The sequence below is a fragment of the Narcine bancroftii genome, chromosome 6 (assembly GCF_036971445.1).
Source record: "Narcine bancroftii isolate sNarBan1 chromosome 6, sNarBan1.hap1, whole genome shotgun sequence".
NCBI classification, from domain to species: domain Eukaryota; kingdom Metazoa; phylum Chordata; class Chondrichthyes; order Torpediniformes; family Narcinidae; genus Narcine; species Narcine bancroftii.
This window is the reverse complement of record NC_091474.1, coordinates 99,319,320-99,341,157: the sequence shown is the minus strand read 5'-3', so window position 1 is coordinate 99,341,157 and position 21,838 is coordinate 99,319,320. Positions and strand designations below refer to the sequence as shown.

The following is a 21,838-nucleotide window of genomic DNA, read 5'->3' as shown; positions in this document are numbered from 1 at the left end:
CAGTTAGGAAGGTGCAGTCTTTAGGTATAAATTTTAAGATAGTCAAATGGATTGAACATTGGCTGAAAGGGAGAGGCCAGAGAGTGGTAGTGGATAATTGTCTGTCAGGTTGGAGGCCGGTGACCAGTGGTGTGCCTCAAGGATCTGTATTGGGCCCATTGTTGTTCGTTATATACATTAATGATCTAGATGATGGGGTGGTAAATTGGATTAGTAAATATGCAGACGATACTAAGATAGGTGGAATAGTGGATAATGAAGAAGGTTTTCAAGGATTGCAGAGGGATTTGGGCTGCTTAGAAAAGTGGGCTGAAAAATGGCAGATGGAATTTAATGCTGATAAGTGTGAGGTGCTTCATTTTGGTAAGAAGAATCAGAATAGGACATACGTGGTAAATGGGAGAGCATTGAGGAATACTGAAGAGCAGAAAAATTTAGGAGTGACGGTACATCGTTCCCTGAAGGTAGAAACTCACGTGAATAGGGTGGTGAAGAAGGCTTTTAGTATGCTGGCCTTTATCAATCATTGCATGGAATATAGGAGTTGGGAGTTGATGTTGAGATTGTATAAGACGTTGGTGCGGCCTAATTTGGAGTTCTGTGTGCAGTTCTGGTCGCCTAATTATAGGAAGGATATAAACAGAGTGGAGAGAGTGCAGAGAAGGTTTACCAGAATGGTTTAAGCATCTAGAGTATAGGGAGAGATTGGACAGATTAGGTCTTTATTCTTTTGAGCGTAGAAGGTTGAGAGGGGATTTGATAGAAGTATTTAAGATTATGAAAGGGATAGACAGAGTGGATGTGGATAGACTATTTCCGTTAAGAGGAGGAAAGATTAAAACAAGAGGACATGAGTTAAGAATTAAGGGGCAGAGGTTTAGAGGTAACATGAGGGGGAACTTCTTTACTCAGAGAGTGGTAGCCGTGTGGAATGATCTTCCGGGAGAAATAGTGGCGGCGGAGTCAATTGTATTATTTAAGAAAAGGATGAGAAAAAGATGGAGGGTTATGGGCATTGTGCAGGGAGGTGGGACTAGAAAGAGGTGTTTGGTTCGGTGCGGACTAGAAGGGCCTAATGGCCTGTTTCCGTGCTGTAATTGTTATGGAGAAGGTGCAGTAGATGACCCTTGCAGATGCCTTCCTCTCTGCAGCATTGCGTATTTAGCTTAATTCCAAAATTCCCCCTCTAATCTCTAGACTTGGGGGTTGAAATGCTGACCATTCTGTTCCTCCCACTACTGCCAAAGTTCAAAAACTTGTCAGAAAACTATCAGCTTGCCATGAATACATTTGGAATATCAGAATACATCTGATATTATTCTGGATTCGTAAAAACATAATTTTGCCTCCGATAAATGAGGATATCGAAATAATCAGAAATTCTCAGTTATCCGGATTTATCTTATTTTGTTCAGGTTGGTTTTTTGGTGAGAATTAAACATTATTTCATGCTTAAAATGCCTCCCCTTGTTTGATGTTGTTTAAACACATGCGATCTGCTGCTGCAAATGGGCTGATTTTAAAAATGACCAGTTATCTGAAAATACCATTTATCTGAAATAGACATGGCCCCGACCATTTTGGATAATTGGAGTTGTACTGTACTGGAATTTACCTCACTTGCATAACCCTAATAATGGAAACATCCTACATACCCACAACTAGATCTTTTGGCTTCTTGCACACGCCAAGAAATGTGCACACACGAGCAGGATCCACTTTCTGCACAAGGAGTTGAATCAGAACTTTCCCATATTGGTCCAGAAAGTCTGCACACTCCTCTTTAACAGTGGCCGGCAATATTTTTAGCAGAGCATCAATGATCACCTCCTGTCAGTGAGAAACAAGCCACAAGTCAAGGAGAATATGTGTTGTCTTGTCCGTGGTGAGATTTCTCTTTGCATCACTGTTCCTAACCTGATACTTCATCCTAAATCAAGTTGGACACAGCTGCAAGACAAACCATTTGGTCTGATTTTCCAAAGTGCACCTGGAGTTCTATGATCTCACCTCAGTTGTATTCTGCTGCAGAAGTGTGTCAATCTCTTTCATCACAAACTCACAAATTAGACATTCTTGAAAGTCTTTTGCAGACACTGGATTCTCCTGAAAACAGACAATATTTAAAGGGACAAAATAATTTAAGGCAACTGAAGTTACTGTGCGCATTTCATAAAGTGCAGTTTGGAGAGGGTGCAGAGCACATTCGCCATGGCATTGCCTGGACCAGAATAGGCTGGGCCTTTATTCCCTGGAGTGTAGGGGGCCTGAGAGAGGGTACAATGAGGTTTACAAAAAAGATTGAGAGGGGCATCAGTTGGGGTAGCAGTTAGTGCAAAACCTTTACAGCCCCAGCGATCTGGACTGGGTTAAGTCCAGATACTGTCTGTTAAGGAGTTTGTATGGTCTCCTCGCCCTTCAAAGTGTATGTGTAGGCTAATTGGGTGCAAATTGGGCAGCATGGGATCTAGGCCAAAATTGCCTGTTAAATTTAAATTAAATTTTTTAAAAATCATGAGGGACATGGGTGGTAAATCTATTGAATTTGTTGCCACAGGAGGAGTGGAGGCCAGATCATTAGGTGCATTTAAGGTAGAGATTGATAGGTTCTTGATTAGCCAGGGCATCAATGGTCATCAGGAGAAGGCTGGGCAATGGGGCTGAGTGGGAAAATTATTAAATGACTCATGATTAAATGGTGGGCAGACTTGATGGGCTGAATGGCCTATTTCTACTCCTAGGTGAATGATCCTAGAACTAGATACGCAAGTTAAAGGTGAGAGGACAGAGGATTTGAGGGATAATTCCCCGTATCTAGAACAAGCCCATCAAAGGAAACTGTTGATGCAGTTACAACTGTGATTTTTATAAGACATTTGGATAGGAAGGATGGAGAAGGTTATGGACTGAGTCTAGGTGAATGGGACTTGAATAAACAAGGCATAGTAAAATGTGGGCAAATGAGGTTAGTATAGATTTGCAAGATTGGCAGAATTGATGGGCAAGCATAAGCATGGATTGGATGGGCCAAATGGCCTTCTCTGCTCTGAATGAGTGGTGGATTATGAATGTTTCCGCCAGAATGGCGAATCATCCCATGGCTCCAATTGGCAGCTACTTTTAACCATCAGTTCGTTAAACTCAGCTCCAAGAGAAATAGAACAATTATAACTAGTAAATAGGATTTTCAAGCATCATTAAAAAGTTGTAAATTTTTGTTTGTGAGAAGCAATATCATAGCTGGGATATGAGAGGGTGCTGAGGGCTGCTGAAGGCCTCCTGATCATATTGGAGGTTTGGATCTGGAGCTCAGATTGCCAATAGATAGAAGAGGTCTGTGCGCCTGCAGAGGCTGTGGCAGCACGAGAGGCAAATCCATTGACACTCAGACACTGAAGGGACTCTCTTTTGCTTCTCTTTCTCTTTTATGGTAGATGAAAGGAAGGCACATGTTATTACATGACAATAAAAGAATCTTGAATTATTTAGCTGCCAGTTGGATTTCACAGGAAGATAATGACAACGGGAGAATGCAGTCTTGTGTTTAGCAAGTCATCTACATCTGGCCCACTGTAAAGATTAAAAATGATCGCAGATCATAGAAAACAGATAGGATTTGTGCCCATAACCTTGTGGAAAGTGTGTGCAGCTACAACTCCTGCAGCTAGATGTACAGCAGATCTTCGGGATGAGGAGGACATCGTAGTACCAAAGGTCCAGCAGGGAAGATCTGGGTGACTCCCCTGAGAGCAAAGTGGTATGGATTTAGAGGCTAGGAACTTCTGTAGCTGCCCTCCCCATCAGCAACACTAACTGTGTTATCCACCCAGCCATGTCTGTCATGGCCACAAGATCGTACTGATCCATGATTGAAATTCATCACCTTATTCTTAATACTTCTCATATTGAAGTAAACACATTTTGACTCATCCAACTGATTTCAACTGATTTCACTGCCTGTCTTTCCTTACCTTAAAGTCTCACTGCACATTGCATTTACCTTTCCACCAAATGCTTCATTATCTAGCCAAACGGTTTGGTTCCCATCCTTCTTAAACCTAGTTTAACTCCAGGAAACCTGCCCACCGATTATTGGTCCCCTGAGTTCAGGTACAACCCGTCCCTTTTGTACCGGTCATACCTTGCCCAGAAGGGGTCCCAATGATCCACAAACCTGAACCCCTCCTCCCACTCTTCCTTTTCTTACCCTCAATAGCTTGTTGGTCTGGTCTCAATCCAGGGATTGCCAACCATTTTTAGCTTCCTGAAAAAGTTAGGAGTAAAGGATGTGCCAAGAGTTTGGGAATGAAACAGAATGGAGCACACAAGCAGGCACTGACCAAGCCCATTTCACCTTTTCTTTGGCCTTGCACCCTTACTAAAATGTTGTATCCAGAGTTAATCCCAAAGTACTGATTCATTAGATTATGACCTCCTTGCTTTTGAGCCCAACTTTGTCCCTCTATCTCCGATTCAGATTATTGGGAGAAATTATCCATGGAGAATTCGTTGACTCCTGACCAAATGAAAGACACTTCACCTGCATAATAGGCTTCTGGAGGGGCTGCAGAGGTACAGTGGCTGGTTTCTCGCAGAATCCATTCATAGTACAAATATCTTCTGCACTCTGAAAAAGGAAAGCACAAAATACAACTCTTTAAAAATTATTTTTAAAACAGCAAATGTAGATTTAAATCTTTTTTCTTTGGCTTGGCTTCGCGGACGAAGATTTATGGAGGGGATAAAAAGTCCACGTCAGCTGCAGGCTCGTTTGTGGCTGACAAGTCCGATGCGGGACAGGCAGACACGATTGCAGCGGTTGCAAGGGAAAATTGGTTGGTTGGGGTTGGGTGTTGGGTTTTTCCTCCTTTGCCTTTTGTCAGTGAGGTGGGCTCTGCGGTCTTCTTCAAAGGAGGTTGCTGCCCGCCAAACTGTGAGGCGCCAAGATGCACGGTTTGAGGGGTTATCAGCCCACTGGCGGTGGTCAATGTGGCAGGCACCAAGAGATTTCTTTAGGCAGTCCTTGTACCTTTTCTTTGGTGCACCTCTGTCACGGTGGCCAGTGGAGAGCTCGCCATATAATACGATCTTGGGAAGGCGATGGTCCTCCATTCTGGAGACGTGACCCATCCAGCGCAGCTGGATCTTCATAAGCGTGGACTCGATGCTGTCGACCTCTGCCATCTCGAGTACTTCGACGTTAGGGGTGTAAGCGCTCCAATGGATGTTGAGGATGGAGCGGAGACAACGCTGGTGGAAGCGTTCTAGGAGCCGTAGGTGGTGCCGGTAGAGGACCCATGATTCGGAGCCGAACAGGAGTGTGGGTATGACAACGGCTCTGTATACGCTTATCTTTGTGAGGTTTTTCAGTTGGTTGTTTTTCCAGACTCTTGTGTAGTCTTCCAAAGGCGCTATTTGCCTTGGCGAGTCTGTTGTCTATCTCATTGTCGATCCTTGCATCTGATGAAATGGTGCAGCCGAGATAGGTAAACTGGTTGACCGTTTTGAGTTTTGTGTGCCCGATGGAGATGTGGGGGGGCTGGTAGTCATGGTGGGGAGCTGGCTGATGGAGGACCTCAGTTTTCTTCAGGCTGACTTCCAGGCCAAACATTTTGGCAGTTTCCGCAAAGCAGGACGTCAAGCGCTGAAGAGCTGGCTCTGAATGGGCAACTAAAGCGGCATCATCTGCAAAGAGTAGTTCACGGACAAGTTTCTCTTGTGTCTTGGTGTGAGCTTGCAGGCGCCTCAGATTGAAGAGACTGCCATCCGTGCGGTACCGGATGTAAACAGCGTCTTCATTGTTGGGGTCTTTCATGGCTTGGTTCAGCATCATGCTGAAGATGATTGAAAAGAGGGTTGGTGCCAGAACACAGCCTTGCTTCACGCCATTGTTAATGGAGAAGGGTTCAGAGAGCTCATTGCTGTATCTGACCCGACCTTGTTGGTTTTCGTGCAGTTGGATAATCATGTTGAGGAACTTTGGGGGACATCCGATGCGCTCTAGTATTTGCCAAAGCCCTTTCCTACTCACGGTGTCGAAGGCTTTGGTGAGGTCAACAAAGGTGATGTAGAGTCCTTTGTTTTGTTCTCTGCACTTTTCTTGGAGCTGTCTGAGGGCAAAGACCATGTCAGTGGTTCCTCTGTTTGCGCGAAAGCCGCACTGTGATTCTGGGAGAATATTCTCGGCGACACTAGGTATTATTCTATTTAGTAGAATCCTAGCGAAGATTTTGCCTGCAATGGAGAGCAACATGATTCCCCTGTAGTTTGAGCAGTCTGATTTCTCGCAGTCTGATTTTTCTTTAAATAATATTTAAAGAAATGGAAAAGGGGAAAGGCCACTCTGGTTAGATGCTGCCAAGATAATAAATCCAGAGATGACACCTGGTTGAATGACTGACACTGAATTAAAAAGTGACTGCCACAAGGCGACGCCTGCAGAGGATTTCCTACTGTTGACCTCTCTAATATTGACCTGGGCTTGCATAAGGCTTGGATGGGCCGGAATTTCAGTGTGTTTAGAAAGTTTTCTCAACCGATAATGTAGATGGCCCTGGTAGGCAGCACAACATTTGATCTCACTGTCTTTTTCTTACACTATTTTATTTCTTTTGAAATGTGGTTGGTTGGAATGTCTACACTGTGATACTGCTGCAAAACAAAAAATTTTGTGACATGCTCATTACAACAAATTCAGTTTCTCCGAGGAAGTGAGAGAGGCCAAGTCACTGAAGCACTAGTGGGAGCCTTTGAGATCAGTAATAATAATTTATTTGTTTTGAAAGAGTTATGGAAAATAATAGTGAAATAAGTACACAAACTTCGCCATTTTGCCCATCAAGTCTGCTCCAAATCCAAAAGTTATCACCCTTCCTACTTCTGCTCTTAGTCTCACTAGACGATCCCCAGGAATATTTGAAGTAGTGTCATGATTCCCCCATGCCTGTAGCTTGTGTACCCCTGGAGCAATACGAGTTGCTGGTGCCCATCTCTCGACCTCACTTCTGTAATGGATATAACACTCCCTGACATTGGCCTATCAAAGTTCTGAGCTGGACGGCCTTCCCAGTCAGGATTCCTGCATTAAAATTTACATGTTCAAACCAGATCAAGATTGCTCCTGCTCTCTTGCCCACTGGAGTTGCTTGCTTTAACTTCCGTATTTTCCTCTCTTCTGTCAAACTGCTGCTTTGGGTCCCATCCCCCCCCCCCCACCACCAGATTAGTTTAAACCATCTAACTAGAGAATTTCTCAACAAGGTTATCAGACTCCCTTCAGTACAGGGATAACCCTTCCCTTCTGTACAGGGAATCTCTGCCACATAAGAGCAAGAGCTCCTCAGCCATGTTTTATCGGACCAATTCCTTGAATTTGTTCCCTCTCTAACATGTGGCACCTGTGTAATCCAGAGTTTAAGAGATGTCCTGTTTTTCAACATTCTGCCCTATTCCCTATTTTCACTCCACTAGAATGAATCCGCTTTTCTATCTGTGAACAACACGCTTGGGCTGCTCACACTTCTCCTTGAGAATGTCCTGCAATTGCTCAGAGACATTCATGACCCTCACATCTGGGAGGTAAGAAACCACCTAGAGTCCTGCTCATGGCCTCAGCATCTCCTGTCTGTCCCTCTAACCAACCCCGCCCCCACCCCCCCGCCCTCTATCACTGCAGCTCATGTGTATCAGTGCCAGCTATGGCTCCACAAACCTGGCAGCTCCTGCTACCCCCCCGCCCCCAAAATAATGTTTACTCCTCCCATCGATATCCAAAAGGACATACTTGTTTATGAGGGGAATAACCACAAAGGAATCCTGCACTCACTGCCTGCCCTGTCTCTCTTTCCTGGTGGTCGCCCTGTCTCTCTTTCCTGGTGGTCGCCCTGTCTCTCTTTCCTGGTGGTCGCCCTGTCTCTCTTTCCTGGTGGTCGCCCTGTCTCTCTTTCCTGGTGGTCGCCCTGTCTCTCTTTCCTGGTGGTCGCCCTGTCTCTCTTTCCTGGTGGTCGCCCTGTCTCTCTTTCCTGGTGGTCGCCCTGTCTCTCTTTCCTGGTGGTCGCCCTGTCTCTCTTTCCTGGTGGTCGCCCTGTCTCTCTTTCCTGGTGGTCGCCCTGTCTCTCTTTCCTGGTGGTCGCCCTGTCTCTCTTTCCTGGTGGTCGCCCTGTCTCTCTTTCCTGGTGGTCGCCCTGTCTCTCTTTCCTGGTGGTCGCCCTGTCTCTCTTTCCTGGTGGTCGCCCTGTCTCTCTTTCCTGGTGGTCGCCCTGTCTCTCTTTCCTGGTGGTCACCCTCTCCCTGCACCCTGTGAGCACCTCGTGTGGAAAGCTGACACTTTCAGTGACCCAAACCACCTCGTGAGAAGTACCTCGTGTTGCAGTTTGCAGGGCGGCGTTGGAGCTGGAGTAACAGCTGCATTGATTAGATTGAAAAAAGTTTATTGTCAACACAGTTCCCCAGTGGTTAAAATGCAGCTTCAAAGTGTTCAGGCAGAGGGACCAAGTCCGGATTAGTTCCTGAGGCACCCACGTCAGTCTCGCTCACTAACTGCTGTATGGGAATGTATAGCCAGGGTTAATGGCTTACCCACACCAGTCAACTGCACAGAAAATTAGCGAGAGGGCAATAACCCCATTGAAATTGGAGATTAGGTCAGATAAACATTTTAAATTTACATTTATAAATTTAAAAAATACACACAGAATGGCAACAAGCTCTTCCAGCCAACAAGCCCGTGCCACCCAAATACCCCAATTTACCTACAGTGCATTTTGAAGGGTGGGAGGAAACCACGCAGACACGGGGAGAATGTACAAGCTCCTTACAGACAGTGTGGGATTTGTAGCAGAGTTGTGTGATGGCTTTATATTTCTGCAACCTGGACTTGTTGCACCTGAAGCAGATCAGATCCAACATCCTTCTGGGAGGTTGGCGTCTGCTGCTGGGGAGGGTTTAAACTAATATGGCAAAGAAAAGGGACAGAGGGCCAAAATAAATTCAAACATAGAAAGAAAATATTCGGAAGGCCGAGCATGATAGGGCACATGGCCAATTTCATTTATTTTAATGCTTGGCAGATAACCCAGAGCACTGATTAGCATATACTGCTTCTGACAGAAAAATGTAGAGAAGGCGTGAAGGGTTTGCAACTCAACCTTTTGGAATTTTCACAGGGGACGCAGAAGATTGTAAAAACAGTGGGTGGCTTCATAATGTTGATGGAGAAATGAGGGGAAGACATCCTGGAAGCCTTTCAAATCAGTCATACAGGTGGCAATTTTAAAAAAATAAAATGTGGGACAGAAGTTCACCGCAGAACATTCATACAGGTAAAGGACAGGGAGGTTCTTATGGCAAATGATTTCAACTTCCTCACAATTAATGGGATCATATTGTGAAAGGTGTGTATAACCATATAATAATTTCAACATGGAAACAGGCCATTTTGGCCCTCATAGTCTGCACTGAATTAAGTACTCTCCTCTTCCTTTGGCTTGGCTTCGCGGACGAAGATTTATGGAGGGGGTAAAAAGTCCACGTCAGCTGCAGGCTCGTTTGTGGCTGACAAGTCCAATGCGGGACAGGCAGACACGGTTGCAGCGGTTGCAGGGGAAAATTAGTTGGTTGGGGTTGGGTGTTGGGTTTTTCCTCCTTTGCCTTTTGTCAGTGAGGTGGGCTCTGCGGTCTTCTTCAAAGGAGGTTGCCGCCCGCCAAACTGTGAGGCGCCAAGATGCACGGTTTGAGGCGTTATCAGCCCACTGGCGGTGGTCAATGTGGCAGGCACCAAGAGATTTCTTTAGGCAGTCCTTGTACCTTTTCTTTGGTGCACCTCTGTCACGGTGGCCAGTGGAGAGCTCGCCATATAACACGATCTTGCGAAGGCGATGGTCCTCCATTCTGGAGACGTGACCCATCCAGCGCAGCTGGATCTTCAGCAGCGTGGACTCGATGCTGTCGACCTCTGCCATCTCAAGTACTTCGACGTTAGGGATGAAAGCGCTCCAATGGATGTTGAGGATGGAGTACTTACCAAAACCCTGCCCATAACCATCCATTCCTCTCTCATCCATATACTATTCAATTTTTCCTTAAAATTGACCCTGCCATCACGACTTCTCCGGAAGCTCATTCCATACCACCACCACTCTCTGAGTGAAGAAGTTCCCCTTCATGTCACTTCTAAACTTTTACCTCTTAACCCATGACCTTGTTTCAATCTCTCCTACTCTCAATGGAAAAAGCCTATCCACATCAACTCTCTCTCTCTCTCATAATCTTAAATACCTCTATCAAATCCCCTCTCAACCTTCTATGCTCCAAAGAATAAAGTCCTAATTTGCTCAATCTTTCTTTGTAATTTCTGAAACCCAGGTAACATTTGCGTAAACCTCTGCACCCTCTGTACCTTTTTGATATCCTTCCTATAAGTTGGCTGAACACAGTACTCTAAATTTGGCTTCACTAATGCCTTCAACAATCTCAACATTACTTCCCAACTCCTGTATTCTATGCTTTGATTTATGAAGGCCAGCATACTAAAAGCCTATCCATGAGATTCTACCATCAGGGAACAAGGCAACATTATTCCTTGATCTTTCTGCATTCCACAATGCCCTCCCATTTACTATGTATATCTTGTTTTGATTATTCCTTCCATAATGAAACACTTCACACTTGAACTCCATCTGCCATCTTTCAGCCCACTCTTCTAATCAGTCCAAATCCCTCTGCAATCTTTGAAAACCTTTTTCATTATCCACAATTCCACCTATTTTAGTATCATCTGCATATTTACTAATCCAATTTGCCACCCTATCATCCAGATCATTAATGTATGTAACAAACAGCAAAGGACCCAAAACAGATCCCTGAGGCACACCACTTGTCACTGGCCTCCAGCCTGACAAACAGGTATCCACTAGAACTCTCTGGCATCTCCCTTCCAAATGAGGGTATGGATTGTTGAATCCATTTGACTATCTCAAAATTAATATCCAACGACTGAACCTTCCCAACTAACCTTTCATGCGGAATCTTATCAAAGGCCTTACTGAAGTCCATATAGACAACATCTACTGCTCATCAACATTCCTAGTCACCTCTTCAAAACATTCAACAAGATTGGTCAAACATGACCTTACACACCCAAACCCATGTTGAGCATTCCTGATCAGAACTTGTCCCTCCAGATACTCCACACACTATCTCTAAGAAATCTTAACATTAATTTAACTACCACAGATGTCAAACTTACTGGCCAATAATTGCTAGGCTTGCTCCTCAAACCCTTTTTAAGCAAAGGAAACACACGAGAAATTCTCCAATCCTCCGGCACTATACCCGTCTCTAATGACATTTGAAAAATCACTGTCAGAGCCTCTGCTATTTCCTCACCAACTTCTCTCAAGGTCCTAGGGAAAATCCCTTTGAGACCTGGAGACTTATCCACCTTTATATGCTTCAAAAGCTCCAGTACTTCCTCTTTCTTAATCACTATAGTTTCCATAATTACCCTCTTTGTTTCCTTTACCCACACAATTCAATATCCTTCTCCTTAGTGAATACCAAATAAATTGTTCAAGACCTCCCCCATCTCTTTTGGCTCCACACAGTTGTCTGCTGTGATTCTCTAAGGGACCAATTTTATCTCTCACTCTCCTTTAGCTATTAACATATTTATAGAAACCTTTTGGATTTATTTTCACCCTGCTTCCCATAGCCACCTTGTAACTTCTTTTAGCTTTTCTAATTTATTTCTTAAGATTCTTTTAAATTCAATGTATTCTCCGAACATCTCTTTTCCTTGTTTCTTTTATTTATTGTAGGTCTCCCTTTTTTTGAACCAAGTTTCCAATATCCCTTGAAAACCATGGTTCTCTCAACCTTTAGACAGCCTTTTAACCTAACAGGAACATAAAGATTTTGTACCCTCAAACTTTCACCTTTGAAAGACCTCCTTTTTTCTCTACTACATCCTGGCTGTAAAACAAATTGTCCCAATCCACTCCTTGTAATCCATTCGCATCTCCTCAAATCTAGCTGTTCCCCACTCGATAACCTCAACCCTAGGCCCTGACCTATCCCTTTCCATAATTACATTGAAGCTAATGGCACTATGATCACTGGACCTGAAGTGCATCCCAGCACCTACCTCCGTTACCTGACCTATCTCTTTCCCCAACAGTAGATCCATCACTTCTCTTCTCTAGTCGATACATCTTCGTATTGCTGTAGAAAACTACCCTACAAACAATTTACAAACTCCAATCCACCCAGCTCTTTCACAGAATGGGTTTCCCAATCTATATTTGGAAAATTAAAATCTCCCACAATCTCAACCTTGTGCTTATTCAAAATATCTGCTATCTCCCTACAAATTTGCTGCTATAGTCCTCGTTCTCCATTAGGTGGTCTATAATCACCCCTATAAGTGTAACTACTCCTTTCCCATTTCTCAATTCCATCCAAAGAGCCTCCCTTGATGAGCCCTCTATTCTATCCTGCCTAAGCACCAAGGTAATATTTATAAGCAATGCAACATTGCCCCCTCTTGTCCCTCCAATTCTATCACACCTAAAGCAATGAAATCCATGAATTAGTTAGCTGCCAATCACATCCCTCCTGCAACCATGTTTCACTTATCGCTACCATGTTATACTGCCAAGTGTCAATCCATACCCTCAGCTCATCTTCCTTCCTCACAATGTTCCTAGCATTAAAATATCTGCATTTCAGAGATTTCCCACTTCTTACTCTCTGTTGCCCCTATCTTTACAAACAACTCTATTAATCTTTTTCTATCACCTTCCTTCCATCTTTGTACAGAGCATTTCCCTTCTCTATCACCTGCCTTTCCTCCCTCAAACACCGTCTACAAGCTTTCTCTGCAATCTAACCTTCTCCTTGCTGTTTTCTTCCATTTGGTTCCTTCCCCCCAACCATTCTAGTTTAAAGTCTCCCGACTAGCCTTTGCAAATGTCCCAGCCAGAATCCTGGTCCCCCTGGAATTCAAGTGTAACGCATCCTTTCTGTACAGATCACATCGATCCAGAAACTTGAATCCCTGCCCCTTGCTCCATCCCTTCAGCCATGCATTCATCTTCCACCTCATTCTGTTCCTGCTCCCACTGTTGCGTGGCACAGGCAGTAATCCTGGGATTACTCTTTGCAGTCCTTCTTTTCAACTCCCTAACTAACTCCTTGTACTCACTTTTCAGGACCTCTTCTCTCTTCCTCCCTAGGTCATTGGTAGCTACACGTACCATGACCTCTGGCTCATCTCCCTCCCATTTTAGGATATCTTGGACACGAGCAGCAACATCCTTTCCTGGATCCTGGCACCAGGGAGGCAATCTACCATCTTGTTCTCCTTACTGCATCCACAGAATCCCCCATCTGTCCTCCTAACTATTGAGTCCCCCATGACTACTGCCCTCCTCTTTGTTTCTTCACCCTTCTGAGCCACAGGGGCCGACCCCGTGGTACAGCCACTGTTGCTTTGCCCAGCTAGGCTGCCCTCCCAACAGTACTCAAAGGGGAGTACGTATTATTGAGGGTTACAGCCACAGGGGTCCTCTCTAGCACCTTACTCTTCCCTTTCCCTCTCCTAACTGTGACCCACTTATCCTCCTCCTGTGGCCCTGGTGTAACTCCTATCTATGATGTCCTCACTCTCCCCGACCTGAGCAAGGTCATCGAGCTGCAGCTCCAGTTCCCTAACACAGTCCCTGAGAAGCCATAGCTCAGCACACCTTGTGCAGATAGGATGTCCGGGAGGCTAGAAGACTCCAGGACCTCCCACATCTGACATTGAGAACAACAAACTGCTTGCACCTTTATCCTTTCTCTCTCCCCTTCCTCAAATGCAGAAGGAAGAAAAAAAATAAAGAAACAAACAACTAACCAGCCTTACCTGAATGCATACAAGCTCGACCTCACTCCCACTACTTTACTGTGCCACTCACTTGCTGGGCTGTTCCTTTACCTTACCCTCCTTTTATTGGCCCTCTACCAATTAACCCCATCAGTCTCTCCTCGCCCCATCTCCACTAAACGCCTCCAACTCCTCGCCCAAACTACTAGGCTTGACTTTAAATTCTTTACCCATTGAAACTATTGAATAATGAAAGGATATGGAGAGGATGTTTCCTATGGTGCGAGATCAGAGGACAGCCTCAGAGAATACATACTCAACCCTTAGAAAAGAGATGAGTAGGAACATCTTTATCCAGATGGTGGTGAATCTGTGGAATTCATTGCCACAGATAGCTAAGGAGGCCAAGTCTCTCGGTATATTTAAGACAGAGAGAAGGAGAATGCAGAAGAATGTTGAAAAGGATTGTATATCAAAATAGCAGGGCAGACTCAATGGGCCAAACAACCTGATTCTGCTGCTTTGTCTAGTAGATTAAGGTGCATGCAGAGCTTTTTGATCCAGAACATGGTCTCATCTATTTGGAGAAGAGACCTGATCTCAGGGAATGAAGCTGGCAAATGGACCAGAGTTTTGTTAAGTTTAAAGGTCATTATGGACAAGAAAAGTAAGGACCAGAAAATAACAGTCCTGGGGAGAGTCCAGGTTCCATATCGTAATCCAGGTTTCTTAGAAGTGGACTGTCAGTAGGTTGACATCCACCAAGAGGAGACATTTGAATGTGAAAATGATGAGAGTTCAAGGGGCAACAGGTTTCAGTATTGGTGAAAGATAAGGAGGAAGTCCAAAGAACCCATGATATAAAGTAGACATGGGATAGTGGGTGGCACAGTTAATGCATCGTTGTTGCAACGCCAGCGACTGAGATTCAAATCCAGTGCTGGCTGTAAGGTGTTTGTACTTTCTTCCCCTGTGCGCATGGTTTTCCCCTGGATGTTCCAGTTTCCACCCACCTCTCTGTCGGTTAACTGGTGCATTGGGCAGATTGGGCTTATGGAATGGAAAGGCCTTTAAACAAGTCCCCAGGGTCTAATGAGAGGCATCCCAAGGACCCCCAAGGGAGAGATCTGCTCTAAAAGAATTTGTAAAATCTCAGCCGATCATATGTGTGCGTGTGTGAGATATCAGAAGACTGGAGGATAGCAAATGTTAGGTAACCGTTTTGTTTCATTCTTTTAATATTTTTGTTCTCGGAGGGCCAAAGGTCCTCAGTGGTGAAAACATTCTCAGGATCAGGAGCTTTGTTTCCTTGAAGAGGTGGGGATTCGTGAAAGATTACCGGTATAGTTTTGTTAGAACATCATTTCTGAATATAGTAAAACCCCTCGTATCTGGAATTTAAGCAACCAGCAAAGAAAAAAGAGAAAAATAAATACAATTTTTAAAAAAATAATAGGTAAAAAAATTCACAAGTTTAAAATTGTAAAAATAAATGTTCTCTGAAGTAACACATAAACCTTTGGCGAAGACGGAAGCAAAACTTGACCAGTGGAGAGCCTTGGTCAGGCTTTACTTGTAGCAGCTGTTTGAATAAAGTTGTGTAAAACAATGGCGTCAACCAGGAGAAGAACTGGTTGATGCCGTTCAATATTGGGGTGACTCTCTTAAAGTGTCTCCTTATCCCTGCTTAGTAAGAGATGCCCCAATCAGAGGTTTTATCTGTAAACTTGGGAATGGGGGGGTTAATTATCTATAATGTTTTGGGCAGCTCCATAGAGGGGGAGGAACCTGCAGATGCAGTGATGGATAAATGTTTTCAAATAATATGACTGAAAACAAAGTAAAATGATTCATCCAAATGAAGTTCAGTCAAGTACAGTGTAGTATTTTCATCTTCTACACAGTTCTTAAAGAAGATGTATTAGCTCGGCATTGTAAGAGCAAGTCTCAAGCAACTGGAAAATACCCTTATCCGGCATCTTCCAATCCTCATAGATGCTGGATACCAGTTTTATTTTACTGCTTTCTTTTTTTTTCTTCCCCAGAGTTTTTGATGATGTATTTGGGTTATTAAGAGGTGATGGGGTACTGGACAGAAGGTGGGAGAGGTGGAGAGACTGGTGGAGGGAGAGATATTAAAAAGAATGGGAGTGGATAAAGAACAGATACTTCACAACATGGCTTCACAAACTGACCAGCCAACTAGGTGGGGTTTGATCAAGAGACCAGCAATTTCATGATTCTTATTTATTGACATCCAATTTTTAAACTACACGTCACTTAATTAACTGAATTTAATGTCTCAGAGCCATGTTGGGAATTAATCAAGAGAGATAAACACTTTTACCATTTAAATTATGTTTTTGATACTCACTCTCTGCATTAATACCTCAGCCACTCGTGGCCCTTGCAGGGCAATGTACTTCTCACACTGAAATCACAAGGTAATACGCATTAGGACAATCTTTGTATTAAATCAGAGATCTCTGTACAAAGTAATGTAGGTAACGAGTTAGAATTCCAACAAAGATTACAACTGTGACCAAACGTTAGGAGCAGGAGTTTAGAATTTATGAGAAGGTGACATTGGACTCAAATGTTAATTTCTGGGCCTGATATTTGCTGAACAAAACACTGCTTTTCTTTGTCTGAAACACAAACAAACCCTTGGCTGACATCATTTAAGGCAAGAGAGCAGTAAAATAGGATCTGCTAAAATTTCTTCAAACAAGGACTTGTTGGCAGAGCTGGAAATAAGGGGTGATCACTTCTCTGGGGAACACTGTAGCCCATTGTAGTAAACTGTGGTCACATTCCAAGGATCGTGGTGGGGAAAAAAATTTCTCCGCCTATCTTTTTATATATCCAAACAAAACTGATCAAAGTAATTGATCTTGATTAAAAACATTCACGGTTGTAGATGAATCCCATCTCTTGCTTACCTGTTCATCTTAAACTGTACAGGGCAGCTGAACATTTTGAGTCTGCAAGGATGATCACATAAAAGTTTCTGGCTTTGATATTGTTTATTTGAATTTCAGTAGAGCCCCCAAAAGATTAGAGACCATGGGATCCAGGGGAAATGGATATTTCGATCCAAAAGGGGACTAATAAGGAGAGGCAGAAAATGCTGGAAGAGAGTTGGTTTGGAATTAGAAGCCTGTGACATGTGGTGTACCTTGGGGAAACAGTGCTGCAACCTCTTGGATTTGTAAGTGAACATAGGATTAATGTTTACAGATAAAGATTAGTGATGTTGATAGCAAGTTTGGTAGTGCAAGGTCACAAATTTGTCTACAAAATTCTGAGAGGCATAGATAGGGTGGACAGCCAGCAAACACCAGAGGACATGTGTACAACATGAAGGGTGGGAAGTTTAGGGAGACATCAGGGGTAAGTTTTTCTTTACACAGAGAGTTGTGGGGGCCTGGAATACCTTGCCGGGGTACTTTTGTTTTTAATTGGTAGGAATATATAGGTCAGCACAGCATCAAGGGCCGAAAGGCCTGTACCATGCTGTAGTGTTGTATTAATATTGATGATTTGGTATGAATGGTTGAAGGAATTCAACTAAAACACAAGAATGCTGGAGGAACTCAGGTCACCCAATGTTCTGTGGCTGAGCTCAAGGTATGAGCAAAAAGCAGGCAGGTGCCCAAGTAAAAGTGCTGGGGGAGGAGGGAAGAAATGGCAAAAGGCCATAATTGGACACGTGTAGGAGGTCAGAAAGGAAAAGTGGGGGAAGTCTGGCTATAGGCGGTGGGGGGGGGGGGGAAGATTGGGCAGGATGGTGGTGGTTAGGTGCTAAAGGAAACCAGAGATTGATGTTAATGCCATCTGGTTGGAGGGTGCTCAGAGAGAATGTGGTGTTCCTTCGATTTATGAGTAGTTTTAATCTGACAGTGCATGAAACCATGGACAGACATGTCAGCATGGGAATAGAACATAGAGCATTACAGCACAGAACAGCTCCTCAGCCCATGATGTATACCTAATAAAAAAAACTAAACCAACAGCTCCTCAGCCCATGATGTATACTTAATAAAAAAAACTAAACCCTCCCTACCTCATCCATGTGCATGTGCATGTCCAAGAGTCTCTTAACTCCCACTGTTGTTCCAGCCTCCACCACCAACCTTGGGGTGAGGAATTGAAATTGGTTGCCATTTACAGGTAAGTAAAACCACAGAACTGGGAGATCTCTGCTACTGCTGCAGACAGGGCGAAGGTCTTCAACAAAGCAATCTCCCAGTCTATGTCATGTCTCACCAAAGTAGAAGAGGCCACAACGGAAGCACCAGATGCAGTAGATTACCCCTGCATATTCACAGGTGAAGAGCTGCCTCACTTGGAAGGACCCTTTGGGTACTTGAATAGTGGTGAAGACTGTGGTGTGGGCACAAGTATAACATTTCTTGTGGTCACAGGGGTAGGTACCAAGGGGATGACTGATGGGAAGGAGTGGATGAGGGAGGGAGAAGTCCCTGAAGAAGGTGGAGAAGGGAGGGAAGGGAAAGATGTGTCTGGTGGTGGGATCACGTAGTAGGTTGCAGGAATGGTGGAGGAGGATACATTAGACACGGATGGTAGGTGAGGACATTTCACGTGTGATTAAAGTGCACATTCCAGATTTAATTTAAGGTTATTTGAATACATTTTGGACGTGTAGAAATTACAGCACTTTTCAAACATAATCCCCTCATTTCAGGGCTTCACAGGTGTTTGTGAGGACTCAGGTATGTTTAGTTGCTTCATTGGTGTAGGTATAAGAGAGCTGGGCTTGCATCTATGTTTTTGATCACTTTTGGAGTCTGTAGCTGGCAGTTTTCAACATGAAGACCAGAGATGTCAGTACATTTTGGTAATCCTAAGGTTTAGGTGTTGTCTCTTACTATTTTATTCTTGTTTTTCAGCCTCATAATGGCTTCTTTGACTTTCAGTGGCACATTTCTGGTCCTCATGTTGAAAAATGGCAACTATAGACTCCAAAGGCAATCAAAAGCTTCAAAGCAAGCCCAGCTCTCTTATCCCTACACCAATGAAGCAATTAAATATAACTGTATAATCACAAACCCCTGTGAAGCCAAATATCCCAAACATTATCGTGCCCTGAAATGTATGAAAAGTGCTATAATTTCTACATGGTCAAACTAAAAGTCATACAAATAATCATGAATAAAATCTGGAATGTGCACTTTAATTACATACAAACTGTTTCATTACAAATTTAAAATTGTGGACCACAGAAGTAAATGAAGGGAAAACATTTATTTGCCCTAAATATTATGGAGGGCACTGTACTTCAGTGTGATGTTCTCCATACATGCTGTGAGTCATCCCCCCCCTCCACTGGTAATATTTGTTCAGGTGATGCAACCAATCCTACTGAGTTGAGCAGAAATCAAATTGCAAGGATACTCTCAACACCTAACACGTTTTACCATGTCCAGCCACAGGGTGTATGCAGCACAAATCCAATCATTCTCAGCATCAGTGAACTCAACAAATCTCAGATATTCAGTAGTTAACATGCTCATCAACACTCACCAGTTCTGTTAAACCAGGGCCCACGTTACACTGTTTCTTTAACTGAGAAATGACTTCATCCAGGAAGGCAGTATTATGTGTCATAGCAGTCTGAATATTTGTGATGAACTGACTGCAGTCCAGACAGGCAACATCATTGCTCTGCAAATAAATGACCAAAATGAGAAGAGGTAAATCAGACACTTGCAGATCAATTCTTGGCCAAGTTAAAATGGCCAGAACTGAACAATCTACTACAAATATTTTTACATTTAAACTTAGACATAAGCATGGTAACTGGCCCATGAGCCCATGCTACCCAAATGACCTACAACCTCTGGTATGTTTCAAAGGGTGGGAGGAAACTGGGGAGAACATGCAAACTCCTTATAGTCAGGACTGGATTCAAACCCTGGTCGCATTTGCTGGCACTGTACTAACCGCTACACTATGTTGCTGCAATTGGTCAAATATTTTTCACTTCATTTCTTTGAGAAATGTGTCCACAGCTGAGAATTTAAAACCTCCTTGGACTGATATATTGAAAGGGCTGGAGAGAATGGATGAGAAGAAATAGTGGGAGAGTCTAGAATGAGAAGACACTGCCTCAGAATAAAAACATATCCCTTCAGAATAGATTTCTTCAGCCGTTGGGGGGGGGGGGGGGGGAGGGGGGGTGAATCTGTGGAGTTCATTGCTTTGGAGGCCAAGTCATTGGGTAGATTTAAACCAAAAGTTTATTGGGTCTTGACAAGTAAGGGTTTCAAAGGTTTTGGAGAGAAGGCACGAAAGTTGGGTTTAAAGGAATGATACATCAACCAGGTGCCAGGGTCAGGGATGTCTCTGATTGAGTCCACAGCACAGCATTCTGGAGGGAGAGCGGCCAGAAGTCATGGTCCATGTGGGGACCAATGACATATAGAAATGGGGATGAGGTCCTGAAAAGGGATTACAGAGTTAGGGAAGAAGTTGAAAAGCAGGACCTCAAGGGTGGTGATCTCAGGGTTGCTGCCTGTGCCATGCACTAGTGAGGATAGAAATAGGAAGTTGTGGAGGATGAATGTGTGGCTCAGGAGATGGGGCATTTCTGGATCATTGGGATCTCTTCTGGAGCAAGTCTGACCTGTACAAAAGGGACGGTCTGCACTTGAACTGAAGGGGGATCACTATTCTGGTGGGCAGGTTTGCTAGAGCTGTTGGGGAGGGTTTAAACTAATTTGGCAGGGGGGAGGGGGGCAGAAATCAGAATGAGAGTACGGAGAGTAGGGAGGAAGAACACCTAAACTGGAATTGAAGGGAGGGAACAGAATGTAAAAATAAATGAAGGAGGGAAGAAGGTAAAGGTTGTTGGCAACAGAAGGAGTAAATGTGGAGGACAGTCTCTCAAGTGCATATATTTTAATGCAAGGAGGATGAGCTTAAGGCATGGATAGCCACATGGATATACGATATTGTGGCCATCAGTGAAACTTGGTTGCAGGAAGGGCATGTTTGGCAGTTAAATATTCCAGGATTCCATTGTTTTAGGCATGATAGAACAGGGTGGGATAAAAGGTGGAGGAGTTGCATTGCTTATTAAAGAGAACATTACAGCAGTGCTGTGGCAGTATGGTTTGGTGGGATCGTCCAGCGAGGCTACTTGGGAAGAATTAAGGAATAGCAGAGGCACAAATACATTAATGGGAGTATATTATAGACCATCAAATGGGCTGAGGAAATTAGAGAAGTACACTTGTAAGGAGATTGCGTATATGTGTAATAAACACAAGATGGTAGTTGTGGAAGACTTCAACTGTCCGAGCATTAACATATAGTAAGAGGGCTGGATGGAGTAGAGTTTAAGTGTGTTCATGAAAGTTTTCTTAATCAATACGTACAAGAACCAAATCAAGAGGGATTAGTATTGGATCTCCTATTAGGGAACAAGATAGATCAGGTGACAGAGGTTTGTGTTGGGGAACACTTTGGGTCTAGTGATCACAATGCTATTAGTTTTAGGCTAATAATGGAAAATAGAGGTGGGCCAAAGGTTGAGATTCTTGATTGGAAGAAAGCAAATTTCAAGGGGATGAGGAAAAATTTGGAGGGTGTGGATTGGGATGTTATTTTCAGGGAAAATGTAGCAGATAAATGGAGGATATTGAAAGGAAAAGTTCTAAGAGGGCAAAGTTGGTATGTTCCCGTGAGGATAAAAGGAAAGGTTAGAAACTTAGGGAGTCTCGGTTTTCAAGATATTGGGAACTTGTTTCAGAAGAAGAGGGATGTGTACAACAGGTATAAACAACAGGGAATGGATGAACTGCTTGAAGAATATAAGTGTAAGAAAATCTTAAGAAAGAAATTAGAAACGCTAATTTGCCTTCTTTGGCAGGCAAAGTAAAAATATATCCAAAGGGTATAGGTACATTAAAAATAAAAGAATAGTGAGGGATAAAATTAGATCCCTTG

The 21,838-nt window shown here is 43.7% G+C and overlaps 1 protein-coding gene across 1 annotated transcript in view; it reads right to left on the bottom strand.

The window, feature by feature from the left end:
* The window catches only part of psap (prosaposin), an 86,407-nt gene that overhangs the window by 17,523 nt on the left and 47,046 nt on the right, over window positions 1-21,838 (bottom strand). Inside the window, exons 6-11 of the mRNA XM_069885878.1 lie at window positions 19,412-19,552; window positions 16,239-16,295; window positions 4,541-4,627; window positions 3,630-3,743; window positions 2,011-2,106; window positions 1,656-1,830 (exon numbers count right to left, since the gene is read on the bottom strand). Coding sequence (XP_069741979.1) covers window positions 1,656-1,830; window positions 2,011-2,106; window positions 3,630-3,743; window positions 4,541-4,627; window positions 16,239-16,295; window positions 19,412-19,552 — 670 coding nt within the window. The remainder of the gene's footprint in view (window positions 1-1,655; window positions 1,831-2,010; window positions 2,107-3,629; window positions 3,744-4,540; window positions 4,628-16,238; window positions 16,296-19,411; window positions 19,553-21,838) is intronic.